A 21635-nucleotide genomic window follows, 5' to 3' on the forward strand; every position below is an offset into this window, starting at 1 on the left:
ACAATCCGCGACACACCGTGAATTACACTCCGCGATATATTCGGCAATTCCTCCGCAATTGTAACGCGTATCGATATTTGTACATACATATTTATATAATATAGTGTCTATTTTAATTAAATTAAATTGTGAGTGATTTTTATTACTTAAATCCCACAATACCTATATGGTTATATTTCATAAAACTTTAAAACGTAAACGTATCATAAAACGAAACAATTTTTAATTACGTTTTTATACACGCTCAATGATTTTTTATGAGTATTATACGATTTTTTTTTTCCGTTTTCAAATCTAAAGTATGACAACTGTGGGAATGAGAATTTGCAAAAATGCAAAGTTGCGAAAACAATATGAACTATGCATCCGTATACATTTTTATTATTTTTATTATTCTTATTATTATTTTTTTTTTGTTCACAAAAACTTTTTGGACCTATATCTATAATAAAGTTTTTCCGAACATTAGTAAAAATAAAATGTTATTCGAGTGTCTTTTAAGACTTTATTAACCTAGAGGTTTCCGGCCTGTGCACATAATTATTTCTTTTCGTCTTACATATAATATCAACAACCATTCTCAAAGAACACTTCAAATTTTTGTTGTTTTTTTTTTTTTACGTTTTCAAACCTTTGTTGTCCCGCATTATATTCTCGTTCCATTTTCTTGGTCTCTATCACAATATAATGTTTGAGTACACAGTGTACGTTATAACATATCTTTCATACTTATTCTATTACTTCATACTCATCATCTTTCTTCTGTGCGCAATCACTAAATGCAATTGCAAATGCACACTGCACGGATGAAAATGTATATTATTACGTATTCATAACCGTAGGAATGTAATTATTTTCTATTTTCTGTTTCACTTTCAGCGTACCGTTATAATTGTTTTCTGTAAAGTGCACCATATAATAATATTCGCAGTTTCCTGCGGATCGTACTCCTCACTACTTGCGCTTGATAGCAGACATACGTGCACGTACACTTCAGTTTGATGTACATTAATTTTCGTTGTAGTTTTATAACTTTTACCTTAGCAGTGATGACCACTGACGCGTGTTCGCATTCTAACATCGCCATATTAAGAGTTCACATAAGCCCGTAAAGAACATGTTGTTATTTTGATTTTTATCGTCACTGACGATTGTTTATTATATAATTGTATGACGTTTAAAACTATCTAGTAAGCTTTGAAATTGGATGATTCGGTCGCTGACATAATAACAATTACAGATTTTAAAATTGTATGTAAATTAAGGGTCGGGTTTAAGCTTTTAAATAATGTGCTAACAAATGACATTAATATTTTCGACTGGGAAAAATCCGCTAAAGAATGATAAAGGTTTATTTTTATAAATATATTCTTAAAGTTTCTTTTTTTCTCGACTGCTGATCCATTTGATTTTAATTATTCATGATATCAGTGGCGTATTTACGGTGGTGGGGGGTCCAGGGATACTGGACCCCCCCAGAACCTCTCCAAAAAATAAAAAATTAACAACAATTCTTACATATTTACAGAATTTGGTATGTTAAATATTCACAGGGAAGTTGAAATTACTGTTGATGAAGTGATAGAGGAGTTGGCCAAAAAATCGAGACAACTGGAATTTATTTTATAACAATACTTTATAATATATAATGCTAAATACAATACATAGGTACATATATATAATATTACATAAGACTATACGGTTATTACATTATATATTTAGTTCAACTTCCTCCAAAAACTACATAAGGACGTAACTATTACAATATAATATATAGTTTATATTAATTATGTAAAACCGGGAACCCCCCCCCCCCCAGAAAAAATTGAAAATACGCCACTGCATGATATCATGAGATGAAATGAACTTTTAGTTAGATCGATAACCCGCAGCTTATAAAACATTTACTCTGGACTCAATTATATTTTTTATTTTTGACACCCGTTATTACTTTAATTATCCGATATAATTGTTAATTGACCTACCAAAACGTGGTACACATAAAAATTCAGTGGTTAAATACTAACCATCATATCCGTGTAATTATTTTAAATATTATTAATAAATTACTTAAATCATAGTTCAAAGGATATACTAATTTCTTTTCCGTAAAAGTTGGTTAATCAGATTACTAAATTTTTTTGGTAAACACTTAATACGTAACATTGTAACTTAAACTATAATTAGATATAAGGACTGATCCACTGGTCGTTCTTCGTTCAAAATCGATTCTTGAGAGCAATGATACTTAGTTTCAAGTGTATCTAAACAATACATTCACCTACATTAATCACCTGTTCCCGTGTATCATGATATTTGTAACTATTTTAATCACAACAATAAGCAGTACAATTATAAATTTAAAATCATTTAAGTGAATTTAGATTTAAGAGTTCAAAGATCGATTGTAATTAAAAAGTTCCAAAAGAGGATAGAAAACGTTGTTTTAATATTAAGGAAAATATATCAACAACAGTCGATCCGTATACTATGGTAGTATTCTTGATTTATAATACGTATCCGATTTCTCTGGATGTAAAATTATAACTTCAACGTTCATAAACAACGTCGAATAATTTCGAAAAAATTGTTTATAACGATCAATGTTCTCAAATATTGAATAACAAAGACGATTACATATTATTATCACGTCGTAATAAAATAATTTCCATCTGAAAGAACTATGCAAAATCAACATGTTGTGATTAATCGGAGAGAAAAATATTGAGCTTAATTACAATTTTATTGGAGTCGAAATATTTCATAAATAAATCGAAATGGTACCGATTCTAACCGTAACTGTTAGCAAACGATCACACGTATGCCACCTATACATAACACATATGGTCGTAATTTTCCGTCTGAAATTTACGTAACATATTGAAACTGCACACCGATTGTTGAACAGTGTTAACTTTTTCACTAAAATGATTAAATTAGAATAATTTAATAGGAAAACGAGTAACCCATACTCGTGCACAATTAGTCATAATGACACCACAACAGGTCTCTGACCCTGTACTCTGATCGTGTCCGTCTTGTCTTCATGTGCGTATCGTTCAACCGTGTTAATTATGTTACGTTGTATATAATAGATTGCACACGTGAAAATAAAAATACGAAAATTGTTAACATATATAATGGACTGCTGCTATATTGATTCCGCATCATTAGAAATACTAGTCGTAAATCTTGGCCACTATATAACGTGTGGGTGTCGAATGCAGATAATCATCTACAGAAAAATCCAATATAGTTGTAGTGCAGTTATATTTTTTGAACAGTAAATATCAGTTCAATGGCTTTGGGATTTTTTTTCTCTCATTCATTGAACATTCCAACTTTTATAAGTGGTATTTCTGGTCATGTAAAAGTTTTAATTAAACCATGCACCGTACAAGTACAAGTACGTACAAGTAGAAGTGACCTTTAGTTTTCTTTCTACGTCGACTACATAACGATAAATGAATAATATTCATTGGTGGTCCCTCCTATTCATATTTTACGAACAAAAATCCTATAAGAAAAAATAAAGAAAAAATGTATAAATCGTATTTCTTCATAAATAAAATAAGAAAGAAAAATATCATCATTCGAAATCACAGGCAGAAAAAAAAGTTTAAAATAATTTTCAAAAATGAATAACTGATGATTGTAACTTTTACTTTTCATGTAAGACTTCTTTTTTTTTACTCGTAAGCAATTTTTTTTTTATTTTCATAATTTTCATTTATCCGAAAAAGAATCCATGAGTTTTTATTACTTATACAGTAATTATGGCAACGACCCGCTGTATTAATATATAGTACTTATGTCTGATAAAATTTAATCTAACACAAACATGCTTTCAAATTACGTAGAAATACGTACCGTGTTATTTTTCTCGGTATAAAGTTTTTAAAGGTAAACTCGAGAGGAAAAATGTGATTTTACTCCAACTTGACTGTAATGTTGACCTAAACCACCATTAGGATTGTGGTTAATATTGTTATTATAATGATATATGTATGTACATAATTTATATATATATAAATTATGATATAATGTATGGTTATTAGCAGGGTTGGGATTTTATAGCATTTGCATATTTCTTATGAGATGCTTAAAAAATAGCAGAGTAAGCTAAAAATGTGTTTCGTGATACAGAGAACTCAAATAAAAATTGTATTTTGCTTTTATTTGCATATTTTGCATTTTTTTAGTTTTACGTACTTACCCCTCACCTGATTTTTGATACAATAAATCGAATGACCAAATGGATCCGCCTGTTTCGAGTGTTTATATTGTTTTATTCGTATAATAGCGTTTTTCAACCCTAACGAAACCATAATTATCCAACGACCTTCGCATTTCTTTCAGTCAACATTTTTTACAAGCTTTTTAGAAATAGTACTAATGAAAAATAAAAAATTTCTCTCGAGTGAGATCAAGTAATTGATATGGTATTTTCAGAAATGTACAAATAGATTTACAAATATTGTTCACGATCATTTTTTTTTTTATTTTTTTTTGATTAAAAGTAAATTACCAACAAACTTCTAATAAAATCTTAACTTTATATCAATTCATTAATTTTTTTAAATACGATATATCAAATTTCGAGAAAAACGAGGAATATTATTAATTTACTGTGGTGTGCTATTCTTCATTTATTTTATCCGTGATCACGATTCACTGATATTTGAAAAAACGAGTATAGTCTTAAACTTTTCATCGAAAGCTTATTAAATCATCATTCACTACAGATAGCATACATTTCAAAAGATTTTAACTTCTTTTGAGACATTTATAGATGATTTTATGTTTTTTTTTAGTTATTTTTCATTGAACATCAATGAAATTAATTTAGTATAAATATTTTTTTTAAATTAACAGTTTTTTCCAAAAATTCTTGGATAAAGGTAGTTCTTTTAGTGACCACCGCTAAAATAAAAAGCTTTTTCGAATAAAATAATATCAAATCCAAACTTATACTGATTAACTTCAATAATAACTTATATTAATACTCCATAAGAAGGACAAAAATGTACTTATGTAGTTAAAATATATAAAATTGGTACATACTAAGTATTATATAGTATAATATTGTAATTGTAGAGTATTACACATATTATATACACATATGTATATTTATGCCTCATAGTAGAAACATATAATAATAATGTAGATACTTGGCAAACATTTGTAATAAAAATACTATAAGAGGGTGTAAGTAAATGATTATAATAACATTCATCAGTGGCGAAGCACGAGTATTTAAGTTGGGGAGACATTAAAATAATACGTTACAGCCCCCCCCCCCTATTTATAACTTTATATGTATTTATGATAAAAGGGACACGGACTTTTATTTTTTATATTTTTTCGTATGAGTGGTTTACTATTCCATTATTCAATATTTCTTTAATTAAATCATCAGGCATAGTGGCGAATAACAATAGTACAATATTTTAATATTTAGATACGAATATTAAGCCAGAAATAAATAAATCGTAAAATAAAACCCAAAACCAACCAATAACTACGATAATAAAATTGCGTTGAACGATAACACATCAACGCGAAAAGCAATGACGATTACAATAATGTATATTAAAATGAAATAATAAATACGAACGCGAGACATGTCTCATAGCACAATGATAATCCCCACTCAATAACCTATTCCCCTTGCACACCGTGCCTTGAAAAAACGAGACGCTGCAACGCGTCGTCTCATAATATTAATTTTTTATATCTGTATTTGAATATACTGTTACCTATAGAATTAACCACTACGCCACAACGGACGAGAGCTCGCGTGCACGGTCCGCAACTAATCTATATTAAAAATACTAGTACGGTATGGCACAAAAGTAAAACTATGATAAATATTAAAGGATATATTATATAAAAATAGATAAAATATAATAAAATCAAATGATGTATCCGTATTAAAAGTGGGTAGACATTGTCTCATTGTCTCCTATGACGTTTCACCACTGACATTCATCATCATTTATAACACTCATCTATAAATATTAACAAGTATAAATAAAAATTAAAAAACTTCGGTGGTCACTATAAAAACTGATATAGTGTAAATAGTTTCAATTAATACTATTCATTAGTTTTTATAAAATAATTTGAATTTGATTGTTGAATTTTTGATTTTAATTCAATATCTATTTACCAAAATATTAAATACGTTTATTAAAATATTGATAATGATAATATATGATTAAAAACGAGGTAAATTATATCAGACTGACGGCAATTTTATTGATTGATACAAGTATAAGGTATACAAAGTGGTTAGTATGCTGACCATCGTCCAAAAAATATTAAAAATATTTTAAAATGTGGTGAAAATAGTAACCACTTGAACGGTAAAAAAAAAAAAAGTGGCTATAATACTAACAACTGCCCCTCGAACAGTTAGTTGATATATAAGTTAGGTAATTTCACAAAATTCCCAATGTCTTTTTTAATAATGGCACAATAACTGACGAAAAGTACAAAAGAATTCCAACTTTTGTTTTAGTAAAATAAATTTTCTTTGTGTAAAATGTAAGCAATTCTCGATTGTATTCTTTTATTTTATTTTTTAATATTCAGTATTTTTTATACCAGATGTAACCGGTCTTTAATATTGCAAATCAATAATAATAAGATATTTTATCAAAGACTTATATAACTACACATTATGATTAAAAAAAAAATTTACATTTTCTGCTGATAACAATTTCAAATATAAGCTAATAACCTTGTAGTTGATGCTTAAACAATAATAAAAAAAAAAAAAAAATTTCAAATAGATAGTCGTAAATGAGCTGATTAAGGTACGAATTACACATTTATCGAACTACAAAATAATCGTCAGGTGTGTATTGCTGTGCTGCAAAACTACAATTACCACAATGTAACAGTATAGTAAATATCCTCTAAAATATTATCGCGCTGGAGCCTTGAAATTATAATTCGGGAACATCGATGTGCATTTATCGTGCATATTTTTCACGATCAAACAACGCATTTCACCTTGTACGGTCGCGCATCATATACATAATAAATATAACATATATATATATATAGCAACACATCATATACAAAATATGTATAACATATATAACAATACATCATATATACATACATATAACATCATGTTAAAACTTGTTACAATAAGGAGAATATAAATAAACCAATTATTTTTTTTTCAAACGCCAAACGGCTTAAAACAATTAAATCTGTAAGATTTGACTTTCGGCGAATTATTTACAGAAAAATCTGAAAAATTCGGTAAACATATCAAAACACAACGCCATCGAATGAGGAAAAATGGCGTCCTTCGACATATCAACGAGTATCGATTGAGAGTACGTCGCTACGGCATCAAAGGCCGATTTTTTCTCAACAGAACAACGAGAAATCTATAGCTTCACATCGGTATACCAAATTGACGAGTATGAAGTGTGCTGGTGATGCTGATTTTGTTTTCGTTTTTCGTTCGATCACGAGGGACACGTCAAACGACTAAAAAAAAAACACTGCACAGTGGTCTGGGTTAGCGACGGACTCAATGTGTTGGGTGAAAACATCAAAACGCGAAAGCAACGACGACGGTTTCTCCTCGGTCCGAGTTCAAACGTTTTCGTTCCAATTTTAAACACAAACGGTGTTTCTACATCGATCTCTCTGGAATGCACGGACCCGACTGATGGGGAAAAATAACAGTAACAGTGATTAATAACAGTTATCACTCGAGCAGCAATAACCGTCTGTTACTCGGATGAAAAAGTAACTATTACAAATATTTATTTTTTTAACGCTCGTTCTCACTAACTATTATAAAAGTAACTGCTAAATAAATGTGTATAGAACGTGCAAGTGAACAGAATACGTCAATAACATTTGTTCTGAGATTCAGAAGGTTATTATTGTTCTTAATCATTTTCTCGTTAGTTGTCACTGTTGCTGTTGTATGCCGTTATTGTGTTATTCCAATACGAGTATTTTAAATAATCGCATTATCGTTAATCCCGGTCATGTCGATATTCAGTTTTAAATTATGGTTATACTACCTCCTATAGGTATTAATCATAATTCGCAGTACTTCTTTTTTTCGGTCGGAGCAAAAATGTTGCCATCCTAACTACCTAACTGCACTAGTGCATAGCGTACAGATAAAGGTACTGTTTTTTTTTTTTTTTTTTTAATTATTGAAAATAACAGTAACTGTTATTTTTGATGTATGGAATGGTCCAGGAAAGAGGCACTGGTAGCAAGTGCCACTCCTGTTGGGAAAAAAAATATTAAGAATGAAGTATATTCATAAAAACTAAATAATAAAAAGAAAAATCAAAGGTTGACAGTTTTAGTACAATATTAATACATTATTTTTGGGGGAGATCTAAGCCTCCCTCCTCTAAGACCCCAAGACATACCTATATTCTATATATGCCTATAATCAGCTATATTAATTTATTATAATAATTTTTCGTATAAAGTTCCCCAACCGTAAATAGATGCTGGATCCGCCCTTGTTTTAGAGTAACAATAACAATAACCACTTTGAATGTATGTTAGATTACTAACAACTTTAAAGGTTGGAATTTTCTAACACAATCACTGAACACACTTCGTTGTTAAAAAATGTAACATTTTAACTTTTTTTATATTTTTATCAAATCTCTAGTAGATGAATGTTTTATATATTTGTGATATGATTTTACAATCAAAGTGCTCGAAGAATTAATTTTGATAAAATTGAGTATTTTAACGAATTTTGAATATATATGATGTAGATATGAGATTATGTTGTTATTCTATGAGTGTTCATCGTATCAACTCGAAAAATGTACTGAACACTTTAGAGATATTTCTTTATGTTCGAAATAGGTATTTTAATGAAATTCATGCCAATTATAATCACTTAAAATATTTAGTGAAAAATTAAACCTACCTTATTAAGAAATTTGATTCTACTTTTCTAACAATATTATCAAACATCTTTAGAAATATAAATCGATCCACTAAACCCCTTTCTGGTACTAAGAACTTTTTTTTAAGATAAATAGTAAATTGTTTTCAAATATAAAAGACCTATACGGCAATATAATTTACCAGTATTTGTATCTCTTCCATTTATAGATGGTTTAAAAAATTGGTGTGAATGCTTTAAGAATTGTTGATCTTTTTTTTGGTATTCCAGTAATTTTTTGTTATATTTTGAATGTTTTTTTTTTTTAATATACATATATATAAATTACAGAGCTAATTTTTAGATTATTAAATTAATTGAAAAAATTAAGAGTACGGTGTGAAACCCATTGTGAACATTGAACGTTATTGTCAAAAAGGTCACATGAAAAATTGGGTGAACATTTTGGTTTTCCTACAATCATTGGTCTCGAGAATCGTTGGCCTATAGTGAGTAGTATTGTAAACTTAATGAAACCAGTCGCATGATAGAGATATATAGTAAAGATAAAAGTCGCCAATGGAATTTCGTCTGATGCCAGCACGCCGCAGGCTTAAAATGATAGTGTACAGTGTACAGAATATTTCCGAAATTGAACTCTGGGAATATGACGTACCGGGATAGAAATGGAAGCTAATAAAATTATTATATATAATCAGATGATACGTGATATTATCCCAACGGTTTATTCGACTTAAAGGGAAAAATATTTTGACACTTTCAAAAGTTTAACTATTTTATTTTTTTTTTTTACGTGCACTATACCATAATCAACATAGTTTCCGGTTATTTTATTTAGATATCGAATACTTATGTATTATTATAATTTTTAAACAATGGTTTCCTAACGAGCGTTTCTTTCTTTGACATTCATTCGATTTCCGTATAGGTGTATCTTTCGCTAAAATCAATAATTCACCGTTAATAATCACAGAATTATCGAGACGTTATTATAAAATATATTACCTAAGAGTCGCTAATTCAAATAGCTGTTATGTTCAGCCTTTTCGCTAACAATATATTAGAACATACTTCGGTGTTCACAGTTGTGAATTAATACTTAAGGCACATAGTCAATTCTATTTTGCTGATAAAAGCGGGAAAATACACTTTGAACATGAAATTTGCAACGGATCTTGTATAGAAAACCTGAAAATCTTATAAAATTGTTGTTTTATCAATTATAAGTCTATATTGATATTAATGAGCTGAAACTCCAATTGTGTAAGAGTAATAGATGCGTATAAATAAATACAACGATCCGAAACGTCTGTGTGCTACTGAAAACATGAATACATGAACACATGAAATCAGAAAATCGAAGTATCAATCTTTATTAATCCCAAAAATCTATAAACAATACATACTATCTAAGTTTTATTGCGGTTTTTTTTCTCTCTGAATATTATTTTTTTATAAATCAAACTGTACAATATTACACTAATCTAGTTTATTTTAAAATAAAGATTTATGCAGTACTTTTGTAATTATTATGTATTTAAATTAAATTACTTTAAACTACTAAACAATAACATTGATAACATATTCCGTCAATTCAATTAGATAGATTTTCAGTAAAAATAAAATTAAAAATAAAAAAATCAAAAATCGTCTATTTCACATCATTGCGGACTTTCTTTAGTATTTCTTACAAATTAAATGCGATTAAAACCGTTTAGATGTGTTTTCAAACCGCAGGCACTGGCATAATGATACTCTTATAGTAGCAAATAATTTCAATTCTTGTTTTATATAATATTATTCGTTAAATGCTGTTTTTTAAGACACGATGCCATTGTATAAAAAGTCAACCGATGTTGTAGGATTCGTGTTTTTAATATTATAATATTATTTAATATTATGAATCGCAAAGTACGTATATTTTACCATAGATTTATTTTGTAATCCGAGAGTAGAAATATGTGATAAAATGTTGTATCCGAGAAACAAATCGTGTTCTGAATTCCATAAATGCTTTTGAACCCACGTAAATGGTGCCTTTTTAAATAGTTTCAAAAATAACTATTAATAAAAAATTTTATAGCGCATACAATATTATACAGTTGACACCGTTTATGAAACTCACGAATATATAAGATTCAGACGCTTGTAAGACTCAGGATCGACTGGAATGGTCCGGACGTATCCAAATATAAAAAAATAAATAAATAAATGAATAAAAATTGGTTATCAGATTCGAATTTCATAGAAATTTTTCGAAAATGTGAACCTTTTTGGCAATATTTTAAAATAAATTAGTTTTAGAAAAGTATTCCTGTTGTAGTGGTTTTAATTAATTTCCTATTGAAATATGGAAAAAAAATTATTATTATAATTTTTATTATAATATATAATAATATAATATAATTATTATTAAAAAAATTATTTATTCAGTTGATTGGTAAATTCTAAAAACCTATGTATATTTAAAAAATATTTAAATAAATACTATATACATATATATATAGAACCACCAATATTTTCGTTTCTACTCCATAGTAGACAATAAGAAATAACAATAAATAACCACGCTGTGTTATATAACATTATTTAAAATAAATTGGTTAAGAGTGAAAAAAATTAATTTTTTTTAAAAAATATAAAATATGATCTCTATTCGGGTTCGCTATAAATCGCGAGAGCGAACAGAACAGTGTGCAACCCTCGATAACTACCGAACCCAAGTCGTTACCGTTGTGCCGGTGTGCAGTGCGACGGTCAATAATGTCACACCGAGAAACCGTTTCGACTGTATCAACCGCCGCCCGCGCGTCGAGGTGATAAGCGACCGCACGGTTCGTTAGGTTTTTAGAATTTATCCTCATATAATTAATATAATACGTGCGTGCGACCCATACATCGTGTGTCGTAAACCGTACGTTTTATAAATCTCGTTATACCACCTGCACGCAGCGCCGCAATAACGCAGTTTAATGTATCGTATAATACGATGGCGATCGCTCCATTTCGGGGTGCGCGCAGTTATTATTATTATGCCTATCGGTGGTGTGACCGAGCAGGTATTCTATTATTTATACCCGATTGACAAAAACCGGCGAACGCGCCCGTTCATAACACGTGTATTATCGTGTAACGTCCCTCATTAACAGTCATTACTCATATCGCACACTCGACGCGCTGCGCACACACGTTACGGTTATTAATACTTATGCACGCGTATATCGCAATCGCCGCGCGCACGTACACGCGTAAGAAGACAAAACTTTTGTCCCCGTTTCCTACGCGCGCGCACATCAATCATAGTCGTAAAATTATTTAAACAGAACGCGCGCGCAACAACACTTCAATGCGGTGATTGATAACAAACGAATTAGGGTCTACGTGCGTGTCCGCATTATACGTAGTCGGAGGGCGCACACGTTTTCGTTCGTTTTTTTAATTTTTTATCCTTCCGATTTCTGCACACCTGTCGCGGTTTATCGTGTTACGTAAACGATCAATTCGGGTGCAAAAAAAAAATAAAAAAATAAATAAAAAAAAAATACCTTTAATACGAAATGTATACCGATTAGACATAACATATTGTGCAGGAAGCAACAACCATAGGCACGAATAGTGTTTGAGATTTGGGGGGGGGGCTGAAACTCAGATTTATATCGAACACTTTATTGACACTTATATTACAAGAACATTTTCCTCGCTACGCTCACATTAAATGTACCAATCAAAATCATCAATTTACAATACTTATTAAATATGTATGTTTTAATCAAAACAAATTATTAAAAAAAGTAAATTACATTAGTTTTATTCTTCTTTCTGTTTTAGAAAATTCGTTTAAAATATTCTCAACGTCTACAGCAGTATCTTTTTCTATATTATGTATGTCTAATTCATTGAACCGGTTTTGAGCCATAGTAGACTTTAAATATGAATTGATCCTTCGCATTGTCGAAAATGATCTCTCACAAGTGGATGAACTGACTGTTGGTAATGTGATTGCTACTTGAAGGAGTTTAAATAAATTTGGAAAAACTTGTTGGATAACACGTACATTCCTAAAAATATTCATATTCTGCATTATTTATTATATTTGCATTATTTTTCGGTGTGTCTGAGCAAAATAGATTTACAATTTGTTTCATATTATACCGTAATTTAGTGTATATATGAAATAAGTATTTTTTTGGGGGGGGGCTATACAAAATTTAGGGAGTGCTTAGCCCCCCAGCCCTTCCGCTATTGCGTCTAAGATAATAACATTTTAATGAAACCGGCCTATGGAGTATTACCAGTGGGCGACTTCCTCGGCTGGTACCGAATTCCGTCCCGGGCCCCCTATGGTTCCATAACTGAAGACCGAATTCCGTCCCGGAGGCGGAGCAACTATGTCTGAATTCCGTCCTACTACCTGTAACTATGATATATTTGGCAGTAATATTTTCCTTCTCATTTTTTCCAGGCTTAGGACTGGCAGCTTTGCTGGCATGTTTAAAAATGTAAAATCCGGCAAAACAGCCTTATTTATTTACTATTGACATACGGAGCAAAAAAAAACTCCACTTACAGTATATGCCATTTATGTATAAATATGACAGTCATATAAGTATTTTAATAAATTTAAGAGTATAAGTATAATATATGTTATGTGTAATTAGTATTTAAATTATTTATTATTTAAATTTTTTTTTTTTTTTAATTATTATTTTTTAGATTTGAAATAGGCTGGTAAAACTTAGACGACACCTGACTTTAGTATACACAATACATAGTATATAAATCGTTTACGTTTTTATTGCAAATAATTGCGATAATACAAAAAAACGATACGCGTGATGTCAGGTGAAGCCTCTTGAAGTTCTATAAAATTAAACTTATATTAATACCGTCCAAGACTAGATGGGACGGAATTCGGACATAGTTTATCCACCCCCGGGACGGAATTCGGACGTAGTTGCTCCGTCTCCGGGACGGAATTCGGCGATTGCCACTTCCTCTATCAAATGACTCGTGTTATATTTCATATAATATGTATTATTATCACGACTTATTGTACAAATTATGCCGTATAGATTGTCTTTTTCATTTTGAATAAATAAAATTTAATTAAATCGGCCACATTCATTGTTGACACTTTGGTCAAATTTCTATCGTTATTCATGCATTCAATTATAGTTTATGCTTTCTTCGATAAAATTCGACATGTTTTTTTTATAGAACATTTTTTCGTGAAGTTTGATTATTTTTATGAACATTATTATTTTTTTATTATTATTATTATTATTATTTTAAATGTGTGCACGTTTAGGTGCGTGCAGGTGGTATATAGTTATTATATTATTAAAAAATTAAAAATTCGATGATAAACTTTGTGATGGAGCACGATATAATTGTTTTTTAATCATATTAATCTGAAATTTTTATAACGAACTGTATTATGTTGGTTTATTTATCGTTTTTTATATGATAGTGAAATTATCACGATTTTCGAACATATGACGGTCAGGTTCAACAAGGCTTTAGATGCAGATCTACTATCTGAAGAAGTTTTGACGTGAAAAAAAAAATGATAAAATCATCATTGAAAAATCAGTCTTACTTCTCTCGAGAAGTATATTCATTTATAAATTCTCATTGAAAAGGTCATTTATTCAAATGGTTCGCGGCGCCTAGATAAGATATGTAGTCACTCGGTTAATGAACTGTTGACTTAATATAATCTTCTATAAAATATGTTCAAGAAATAAATACTAGAAATATACGTTACCTTAATAATACTATGTACAATTTAAACCTCAAAATATAAATACTTATCTTATCCAACTGCGTTAGCTTTGTTGTCTTGATGAAAACCAATATTTATACTGTTATTACAAAAACTCCGATCCGAACTTAGCATCTGTTAAGTTTCCATCAGATTTTAATAATAATAATAATAATAAAGAAAGTGATTCAGGATCCGATTAATATTTAAACTTGGAATATTATCGCTGAAAATTAGCGCAAAAATGTTTATTATAATTTCTTTTTCTTTTTTTTCAGTAGTAAAAGGCTTACCGTGTACGGTTTACAATAAAACCTACGACAACGGAGAAACGTTCAGGCTAGACTGCAGAACACAGTGCACTTGCCAGGTAAGGTTATCAAATACTGTACGTTCATAGAAGTGTAATAATATCATAATTTTTTTCTCTTCAAATTTTAAATTACAAGTGAAGCCAAACATTTTTTTTTTTTTTTATTGTTTTCTTCTTAATAAGTTTACAGGGTTTTATTTGTGACACAATAATAATATTTTCATCCCTCCACTTATATGAAACCTCAAAAAAAGAAAAAAATATATATATGATACTACATACTATACTATTATATTGGTGTATGGTTTATGTATTATTTCGACCAATACGTGTAGTAAGTGTCAACAAGGTCTACTGTTGAAAAACAATAGGTTTTTGAGTATACGTAGTCCCAGAAAAAGAAATTTAAAAATGTCCTTTAAAACCCTTGTAACACTACGTGCAATCTACACGCTGAGATAAAATATAAATATTTATTGCTTTACCACAACTTTGTTTTTACATACTTTAAATATTATTTTCGATCAGATTTACAAATGTTTTACTGAAAATCATCAATATTATAATTATTATTTTATTCTTAAGACATATTCGTATGCAATACTAACATCCATGGCGATCGGAATATTTAATTTTGTTATTTTTATTTTAATGTTCTAGCCTAATTTTTCGATTAACTATAAATTGTAAATTAGTACATTGCAACAAATTCCAGCCAAGATTTTAGTTGAATGATATCGAAATAATGTCGGTCTATTATAAGATCTATTATTCGAATCGTTTTCCTAGAAATCAGTACAAGCGATTTACCTAATAACTCAACATTAGGTTGACTTAAATTCTGAGTCATTTGAATGGTAGAACACTAAATCCTTAGAGTTGCTGATAACTAGTCCCTGGGGTGAATATATTAACTCTTCGCTATCGACTGATCATTAATAATGAGTGTGAGATAGCATTGTGAGTAATGAGTCCAAATAAGTTCCATACAGTGTAATATAAAAAGGACGATCAGTATGATATATATGTACATATTTACATATTATGTACCACGAATTCGGTTAGGTTATATAGTTTTTTACATTTTTAATTAGTTTTACGTTATAAAACAAAAAACCATGCTATAGTATATTACAGAAATAATAAAATAACTTATGATAATATATATAATATTACGTGCGGGTCGTATCATTTTCAAACAAATTTTCAACTTGTATTTTCATATACTTCATTAATGTTTCGTCCGACCTAACTGCACAATCTTGAATACAACTCTTATTTTCAATTAAAATGTTCATTTAAATTATGAAAAAAATGAACAATGAGTTTTATTATTATGTTTCTACCGTTATCAACACCTGATTCGCTTGTATTCCGGAAAATGAGACCTAATTACAGTATTTTCCTGATTGATGTTGAAGAACCCGTGGTCCGAGAAGAAGAAACGACAAAAATACTTCATTATATTCTGTTTAAAACATTATAACAACTAACGAGACGTGCTTCTGCGTTTGGCAACAAGCCGCTGGGAATTACACGTGTTTCTGATACTGCCTAAGATATTTCCAGCTGTTGCGACTGTCCTGGCTGAAGGTTTACGATATTTTATCAGCAGTTTTATTGTGCAAACGGTTGCGGTGAGTTTATCGTTGTAGACTTCGCGTCCACTGTGTTTCGTGTTCATATGAACGGTCAAAGCGGTTACTGCGGTGTACGTATGATTGTATATCTTAGCATTAATGCAGTGACTGTACTTCGCTGCTAACTGAATTCCGTCAAAAATCGAATTGCCCACAGCGTCGCATTATCCCATGGGATTGTATTAAAGGCTATGTAAATGAAGCCTATGCCTTCATAAATATGAAAACTCAGAGAATAGTTGTTTTCGGCGGTATACCGTTTTTAAATGTTTGGACGAGAGCCAACGACATAAGTTGCTATTGAGGTTTCCGCTAATATATGCTTGTGTTTATCTGGACATAACTTATTATTACATCGGTTCAATCGATTGATTTGTTTTCTTCCAGAACGGAACTTATGCCTGTGCATCGTTGTGTCCGCAAGAGAACATATCTCCTCAGGGACTTTGCAGACATCCCCGGCTAGTCGAAGTGCCCGGACAGTGTTGCAGAGAATGGATGTGTGACAACGTAAATAGTAAGTACTAATAATTAATTATTTTTCACTCGCAATACCAACAATGAGTGACCGCCTATATGATATTTTGAGAAATTTAATCAATGACATATTGTTGTAACTCCTTTTTTCGCTCCTATAATCAATTCAACTTCAGAGTCTTTAGACCAATGGTCTCCAACGTACGGCTCATCAATATTCTTGAACCAATCCAACGATTTAATTGATATATTGAAAATACAATAATTTTCAATTTAATAAATTTTTTGTATAAAAAAAAATTGATTAAGTTAAAAATAAGTCTTAAATTGCATGATAACCATAATCACGATAAAATTAATTTAGTGAATCAAATGATGCATTTATCCAACAAAAACCATGCTGTTTTTAGTCTGTAACTAAAATTGATTAAGCATTGTAATAATTTATAACTGTTGCCATTTGTAAATTATATATGTATAACAATTTTATTTTTAATTGTTTTGTTTATAATGTTATTTTTTTTTTTTAATGATTATGTATTTTATAGTAAATATTGTGATATTAGGACTCGTGTATTTTGGATGATATGTAAATAATACATAAGTTTTAATACGATCAAAATATACTTGAGATCCACTTTATCACGCGTTGACGTTTGTTCTATACCTATGTCACTTGTTTTGATCAACTCATATTTTTATTGGTATACACTGTTCTACAACGGCAAACAGAATTTTCCATCATCATGCCAAGTAAACAATATCCGTCCTTCGTATAAAAATAAAACCCACGAGATAACACTCGGAGTAAATGATTTACACACACACACACACATATATATATATATCAATATATATTGGCGTATATCACTACTATTATTGTTTGTGATGTCCGAAAAAAAGTGACGTTACTACTGAGAGGTAACCCGATCACCAGCTAACGTATTCATCTCTAAAATCTACATCTTATCGGCCATCAACCGACTGCGTATTTTATTCAAACACGACGTATAGATAAACGTATTTTCAGTAACAGCGGTGATGACTTTCGATCGATATTGCAAAAGGCCTACGAACCCACACACACGCAAATGCATACGTGCATACGTATAGACATAACTTTGTGCAGTGCTTATATGCAACGTCACGTTCAATTTCAAAAGAACTCTTCGAACCGGAATCGTAAGCGGTGGCCAAAGGAAGAGAGCTTTTAAAAACCATAGCGTGCACACAAGTGGAGCACTTAAAATATACGTCGCAAATCCTTTTCTTTTATTCTCTTTCACATACACGCTCTTTATTTCCTCCCATCATTCTCCTTTTCTCTATCTCTCACTCTCTCTCAAGGTTCTCATCCCTGTACTAAATACACGATATTATACAGAGTAATATTTTTAACGTTGAACACACATTTCAATGCCATTTCCTTAATCTATATGTTTTCGTATAAACTATTTAAATGCGATTCGGAAATGTAATAAATATTTTTATAAAAGTTTAATTTATACTTATACATTGTTTTCGTCTTTTGTTTTTACTTCACGAATCGATGTTTTGAAATGGAACAGGTTATTTTGAGCTTTCAAATATTAAAAAAAATCAAGCATCTTACCAACAGTGAATTACTTATAAACATTTCAAATTTAAATAAATTCTTCTTAAAATACTGCGAAATTTCACCACACGAAATCCTTAATGCCCTACCGCTCTGCTCAACGAGTCTTTGTATACCAAACAACCATACTACACAACCATAGTACAACCGCAGCAGGAGATGTGCTTATATGACACAGCTATTTCGGAAGCGTGAAAACCCGAACAAACGGAAACGCTCGTTGCTTACACAAATGTTGTTATTGTTATATTAGTGTATACTATACATTATTATCTCTCTGTTGCAGCCGCAGCAGGGATTTTTATCCATAGTGGCTGTGCGGTTTTTGCAACATCACGATTTGAATGTCAATCCGTAAATTATATTTTGTCATAATCCATCACTGGTTGTGCTCATTATTGAAACCAACCTATCGTCTAGGAAAATACATTACATTACAATTTCATTTTCTGAATATACCTTATGCATACTTTTTTATTAAATTTTACGTAATATGTGTATCTTATAAATGTGTAGCGAATGTTTACATGTACTTATCCATGGGAATTCGCTGATTCACGGAAATTATAATAACATGAAACCTGTTTAGGATGAATATTTAATTTTGTACCATCAAAATCTATACTACATGACGAATATACAGTAAATTTACTGAAACTTAGTGAAAACGAAATACTATTTGATCCCATGAGATTACATTTTAGACTGCATTTGCTACACATGTATTTTAAACCCATATTCTGTTCGACATTCTGTGTTTCGTTCAACTATCATATTTTATAATTTATAACTTTCATTATACTAACTTCATTATATACTTCAATTATATGAACAATTTTATATGAACTCTTTACAGCGGATGAGTATGACTTTTCATAAGTTCGTTTTACTTCAGTGAAAACATTTTCAAATATATGTATCATTACAATTTTTTTTTACAAGCATAATTTTCAAATGTTGACATATTACTCAATTAAAGTAACAAAAATGTACATCATTTCTTAAACTGTAAATTTAAAAAAATTTTAGTCTTTATACTTCAGGATCGACCGTATTTCGACTTTATTATACGAGTATTTAAAAATATATCTGATAATTGATAAACCACGTTACACATAAATAAATTCAAAATTAATCAACATTAAGTTAATGAATTATAAAATATTTTCTAATAAGAAAAATTTATTCATATTTAACCTGCAAGAAATAACTTAAAAAGTGTTTATATTTTTCACAAAAAACTTAAAGTTATTTCTTTAAATACATTAAATTATATTGTTGTTGAAGATATTATTTTTTAACATTAAACAGAAACTGTTTTACCCAAAATTTAAAACTATCTTTTATTAAATCATATGTTGATCTGCATAAAAACTTAGATTATTTATAAAATAATAAATTTCAATTGAAGTATTATTCTAAGAATTAAATTTTGAAAATCGAATAATACGAAGCGAATATATAGATACTTCAGATTATATATGGGTTTAAAAGAATTAATTAAATTAATTAATTAAAAATAATTGAGTAAATAAAATGCATAATTTGAAAATCAAATAATCTAAAAACATTTCAACGATATATAATACCTTATGAGCTAAAACTAATTATCAGTAATAGATAGTAGCAATTCTCTTTTTTTTCCTACGACTGTTTAAAATTCCTAAACCAATGAAAAAAACATAACAATTTGATATAATATGTAAGATTGTCTTTTATTATTAAAAATTACTTATGCATACATACAATGTATATTATACATGTAAAAAGTTAGTTTTATAAGTAATTATGTGATTAAATAATTAAAACTAAAAATGTTTATAAAATAATAATCTGCTACTAACATTATTTAAATTATTAAAATGATTTACAAAAAAAAATTGTTTAAATTCCATTATATAATATTACGAGTATATTATATAGTAAATTACGTTTCGATCATTTTTCGAATTATTTCAAGTATAAAGGAAAACTTCCACTTCTTACACCCCATATCGTATATATAATATCATCATTTAAATTTTTCCCAAAATCCATTTTCCTTTTCCGTCGCACGTCAAAGTGATATTATCGCTTGAAAATAGCACAAAATTTGATTTTATTTTTATTCGATTCATTTTTTATATTATTTGTAGAAACCAACCAAAATCTTAAAGTAATCTAGAAGGATAAATAAAAGCAAAAGTATACTTGTATTTAAATCTGAACCGTGTGCTAACACCATACAAGGAAACTTTTACAAACTAAATTTTCACTGTTTTCTCTTTCTTGACTACAGTTAATGGTACATATAACAAGTAGATGTACATATTTTTTAAGCGAATAAAATCTTAAAATCGTTATTTTAATCGCGCTGTGTTATACATGGATGCGTGTTGCTCACGAACATATTGTATTCAACATCGCGTTTACGATATATTTACGTTTGAAATCCACCGGCCGTTTATTTTATTTTTTATCCCGCGTCGCGTTATAATAATATCACGGCTCGTCTGTGTTAGTAGCGCAGCCAAGACGTTGGTAATTAAGCGTACGCGCGTCACATATCATAACCGACGTCATGCCGTAGACCGTGGTACTGCTTAGTGTTCAGACTAATGTGCTGGAAACGTGAAGGGATTAAAACTTAAATTAGGGGTGTGCTACCACGCGGCAGAGGATATGAAGGAGATTTGAATCATTTATTAGTGCGTACCATGGGAACAGCTAGAAATACGTAGTGGAGGGACGCCTTTTCAAATTAACGTTCGCTGGACTTTCTTTTACGTGTATTACGTCTATATATATATATATATGTTTATGTGTGTACGTCTGAGTATGTGTGTGTAGCCACTACGCGTTCTATATGGTTCATTTTCTTTTTCTTCCTTCATCCACCCTTCCTCGGTCCCAATGGTTTGTTCCCG

General features: G+C 29.8%; 1 protein-coding gene across 2 annotated transcripts in view; it reads left to right on the forward strand.

The window, feature by feature from the left end:
• The window catches only part of LOC112692913 (WNT1-inducible-signaling pathway protein 2), a 163807-nt gene that overhangs the window by 133407 nt on the left and 8765 nt on the right, over window positions 1–21635 (forward strand). The window contains exons 3-4 of one of the 2 annotated variants that reach the window (XM_025567737.1): window positions 14966–15054; window positions 17025–17154. In XM_025567737.1, coding sequence (XP_025423522.1) covers window positions 14966–15054; window positions 17025–17154 — 219 coding nt within the window. Of the gene's footprint in view, window positions 1–14962; window positions 15055–17024; window positions 17155–21635 lie in introns of both variants that reach the window. The other variant, XM_025567738.1, reaches the window with a different exon arrangement.

This window comes from Sipha flava, unplaced genomic scaffold, assembly GCF_003268045.1.
Source record: "Sipha flava isolate LNK unplaced genomic scaffold, YSA_version1 78_pilon_pilon, whole genome shotgun sequence".
Taxonomy (NCBI): Eukaryota; Metazoa; Arthropoda; class Insecta; order Hemiptera; family Aphididae; genus Sipha; species Sipha flava.